At 44.1% G+C, this 4,337-nt stretch overlaps 1 protein-coding gene across 2 annotated transcripts; it reads right to left on the bottom strand.

Moving 5' to 3' along the window:
- Nucleotides 1–1,333: 1,333 nt before the first annotated feature.
- ndufab1b (NADH:ubiquinone oxidoreductase subunit AB1b) lies at nt 1,334–4,066 on the bottom strand. Of its 2 annotated transcripts, none has more exons than XM_080524005.1 (5): nt 3,867–4,066; nt 3,147–3,269; nt 2,468–2,555; nt 2,044–2,157; nt 1,334–1,523 (listed from the first exon to the last, which is right to left on the bottom strand). In XM_080524005.1, exons 1-4 carry the CDS (start codon nt 4,038–4,040, stop codon nt 2,066–2,068), a joined length of 477 nt encoding a protein of 158 aa, XP_080380131.1. In that variant the 5' UTR covers nt 4,041–4,066; the 3' UTR covers nt 1,334–1,523; nt 2,044–2,065. The 2 variants fall into 2 exon arrangements, with proteins under 2 accessions (XP_080380131.1, XP_080380130.1); XM_080524004.1 differs by having other exon boundaries at nt 1,334–1,529; nt 2,048–2,157.
- Between the last annotated feature and the right edge of the window lie 271 nt (nt 4,067–4,337).

Here is a 4,337-nt window from a genome sequence, read left to right as displayed (position 1 = left end):
ACGAAGATGCCTGATACAAGGCCGAAACTCCAGTGTGTACTGTTGAATGTCTCCTCTGATGCTGTCATTTTTGTTTTTATTTTTATCATTATTCTTTTTTTTCCCTCTTTGTTGCTTGGTTGTTGTTTTTTTCCTTGATTTTATTAGTGCTCTTAAGAGAAGCCGTAATGCGACGTAGAATTAGTAGGTAGAAGGTCTTCTGTTGGCTGTACTCGTAGACTGATAACTGTTTGTAACACTCTGACTATGGTGTTGGAATACAAAGCTGTATAACTTGGGTACAACCCTCAATAAAAGACTAACCGTGAGTTTGATGGTCCTGTCTAGTGTCTCTTCCTTTCCTGTGTGCTTGACGTGTCTGTGTTTTATTGTACAGTTGCTATCATTATATGTATAAAGTAACATTAATAGAATGTTTTTATTAATATCCAATTATTTATTTTTGAATTATGACAAAAATTACTAGGCCTTTTTTCTGGTCCCTGACATGTACACACACGCATCCAAGATATGCCATGTATTCGTTATTAATCGGTGTAACTTTATTTAAGAGCCGATGCATAATAAACTTAATGATAATTGTTTAAGTGCCTCGTGCTAAGATGTTTCTAGAGGACGGTCAATAAAATCACAGCACTGGTTCATCAACTGCAGGCTATTTATTGTGCTGTCAAGAGTCCATACCGTGAATACACTTCATGAACCTTAAAATGATAAACGTAATTTCTTGACTCTACTAGGCAACGTTCTGATTCTGCACCGTTCCCCTTAAATTGTGACCAAACTATTTATTTTCAAAGATCGTTTTTTTGCTGTGAGTGGCTGGTCACTGGCAGCGCTAGTTTGCACCAGTACACATGTATCAAATATTAAATACAAACATTTGATCACGCAAAAAAAAAAGCGAAAATAGCCTTATCTTCATTGCCATGGTATTCTTCGATTATGATGCCACACTTCACCAGTGTAGACATTGAGATAGTAGGTAGCCATGACTTAGTAGGTAGCCATGACTTCGACCGACTTCGACCATACAGACGTATCATATTGATCTACATTTACTACTTTGACATTTAGCAGATTCTTTTATCCAGTGACTTACAAGTACATTTGTCTGAAGTAAGTGAATCATCTATACATCAATCGTCATAAGAAAATATATATGCTACGACCAGATCACGATCCTAGAAGAAACCCCTAACCTACACCCCCCCCCCCCCTCTTTATTATTAACAGTAGTGGAATTGTACATAGGGGTAGTGGGACATAAATATACTTGAGAACAAATACATTTCTCAACCACAGGGTGGTGCCATAGCACAGAAAACAAAACAACATTTTATAATTTTTTATTATTTTCACCAAGCTTCCAAGAAATTACATTTTTCTTTAAATACACTGGAACACAAGACAAGGCAGCCGAGGACCACGTCACAGACAGAGAGAAAGAGAGCAGAACAAGTGGAACAAGACGCCACCCATCTGCGTCACAAGTACTTCCTGTGAGGTCATACTGGGGTCACCTCTATCTGTGGGAAAGAAATAAAAACAAAAACAAATGAACTCCAGTTGCTACTAGGCTACAGGTCCAGTTCTGTTCCAAATGACTCAGTCCTTGTGGTAGGATCAACTGGAGAAGACTTTTTTAGTTTTAGTTTCTATTGGCCTGTTCGACCTTGAGGAGAGCTAGTGAAGGACACATTAATGAAATATTTACTTTCACAAGACCCTTGTCTTAACACAGGGCAACAATGGGTCTGTTTGTAAATGCTAAGACAGACTGGCTGTTATAACCTCCACTAGAGGACACTCCTATAAGAGTTGCATCAGCCTGGGACTATGGTATTATATAAAGTGTAAACATGTAAACAGTGGAATCTTTTTTTTTTTTTTTTTTTTACCACCGTTTGTGGATGATACTGACATCTGTGACTTTTAAAGCACAGTGTACTGTATTTATTGACTAAATAACAGCGGTGTGAACTTGCATACGAAATGGCATATTGCATTATTGATGTGTTAAGATGATGTGACGAGAGAGACTTACTTTCAGTGTGATAATACACTATTCATACACATCCTTCTTCTCTGCAATGTAATGTACAATCTCCTGAGGCGACATCAGCTTCTCAGCCTCAGCATCGGGGATCTCAAATCCTACAGATGACACACACACACACACACACGGTATTAGGGATAGCCATTCTTTGAATTTTGATTGGATGGCCTGATGAAGACCAAGAAGACCACACAGGACCATATTATGCTGTCTGAGCAGACAGACAGATCAAAGTGAAACAGACGGCCTGAGACAGACAAACAAGGCACAGTGACGCAGACAGACACTCCCCAAACAAAAAGCAGAGCAGACAGAAAGGTCACAGTGACACTCACAGACACAGACAAACCCCACACAGACACAGGACCCACAGACACAAACAGAAGACACAGACAGACAGACACTCACCAAACTCGTCTTCCATAGCCATGATGATCTCTACCTGGTCCAAGCTGTCCAAGCCTAGGTCCTTCATGAAATGGGACTCTGTCTGGAGCTGAGGACGACACAGTCAGGAGAACATTGTCATCGGCCCAGTTGTGTTTGTGTGTAAAGCCTCATAGATAAGTAGCTCGGTAGGAGGCTAGGGAGTTGAGGTAGGAGCTGCTCCTAACCACAGGTCTAGGATCAGTTAACCTGGCTACAAACTGAACCCTGACCGTGGCACAATAATGACATATCTGGCCCTGAATCCATGGTTCTAGGCTTCAGTTTGGCCTGGTCCTGGAAAGACACAAACAGGGTGTGCTAGCTTTTGTTCTTGCCCTGCACTAATCCGGTATCTGGGGCTGCAGCTAATCAATGTTGTCATGTCAGGTGTTGTTAACAGTGTTGGGCATGGGAGAAAAAGTCTACAGTACGTGTAGCTCTCCAGAACCAAGTGTGACTTGCATGGTCCGAACACAGGGCTCCCAAGTATGTACCATTAAGCCAAGGGGACATCCTCAAGTTCTGAGCCTCAACATGTTCACTCTGATCACAAAGAGTGTGCGACATAGGTTTAAAGGATGCGGTCATAGAGAGCCTGAGGTAACCTGGTTCTAACATGGTTATGACCGTTTTATAATTGCCACTTCAGCTCACTCACCTTCTCTGGGTTGATTTTGTCGTAGAGTTTCAGGACGTAGATGACGCGGTCTCTGATGGTCTCGAGGGTGAGGGGAGGCAGGTCACCATAGTGTCTGCACAGCACACCCACAGAGCTTGAGATCTGAGGAGAGACAAACAGAGGGGGAGGGGAGGGGTAAGGGTCACTGTGAGAATGAGGTGATTTGACAGCAATGCCAACGGTCTCATGTTCCAATAACGGGCATTATTAAGTGTCGCAGTATCCACAACGTCACAGGAATGGCTGAGCATGTGGTTTTATGTTCATCACAAGCCTCAAGCATCATCTAAACAACCATGATCGCTCAGCGTCAAACAGCTCAAGTGACGATTGCCGCACAGTTGACACAACAGAGAGCTTTAGCACAAACGACAGCTATCTTTACTTGTCAATGTCAAACACGGAGCACGCGTTTGCGTTGTTACCAGCCCAGGTAACAGGCTACCACCACTAAGCTTAGCCAACCATTCAACTCGTTGTGCAGCAATGCAAACCATGAATTTAGCAGACAACGAAACAGGGGAAAATGAGCAATAGTCTAGATTCATATTACTGCGATTATCTGTCAAAGGCTTTGACCTGCAGCGAGCTTAGCAAAGCGACCGATGTGTGGGAAAGACACAGGTAGGTCACGGTGCCACCCGCTACCGCTAGGCCAGAGCAGGGAGACTCAGTTCAATGTTATCCGAGGAGAGTTACCCGGGTGTGTTCGGTCCACCGTGTCCGCTGGTGGCCGGAGATAAAGGAGAAGGGTCGGTGGTTCGTTAGGAGCGGGGCGGCTATGGCGACGGGACCCGCCGGGAGCCTCGCAGCAGCAGACGGGCGGGCGAGCGAGAGACGGACACACCGCGCGAGGAGGACACGGGACGCCATGGTGGGAGAGGAGAGACGGTGCAATACCCAGCATGCACGGCGAGGAGGAGAAGGGGAGAAGGTCGCCACGGCGGTTGCGCACTCAGGCTGTGTTCGGAATAGCATACTAGCATACTAGCATACTACTCATACTAGATATGACGTAGATTTTGAGTATGCAGTGCGTTCACACTGTAGTAGAGTATGCGAGATTTGAGTATGAGAGAATCGCATACTTATTATGAATTTAGTAGGCAGTATGGAGTATGCTAGTATTCCATTCCGAACACAGCCTAAGCCTGGTTTGAAACGCGTTTT

This window comes from Nansenia antarctica (genome assembly GCF_963989245.1).
Source record: "Nansenia antarctica genome assembly, chromosome: 2".
Taxonomy (NCBI): domain Eukaryota; kingdom Metazoa; phylum Chordata; class Actinopteri; order Argentiniformes; family Microstomatidae; genus Nansenia; species Nansenia antarctica.
The sequence above is the reverse complement of the archived record's forward strand: the minus strand, read 5'-3'. Positions and strand labels throughout refer to the sequence as shown.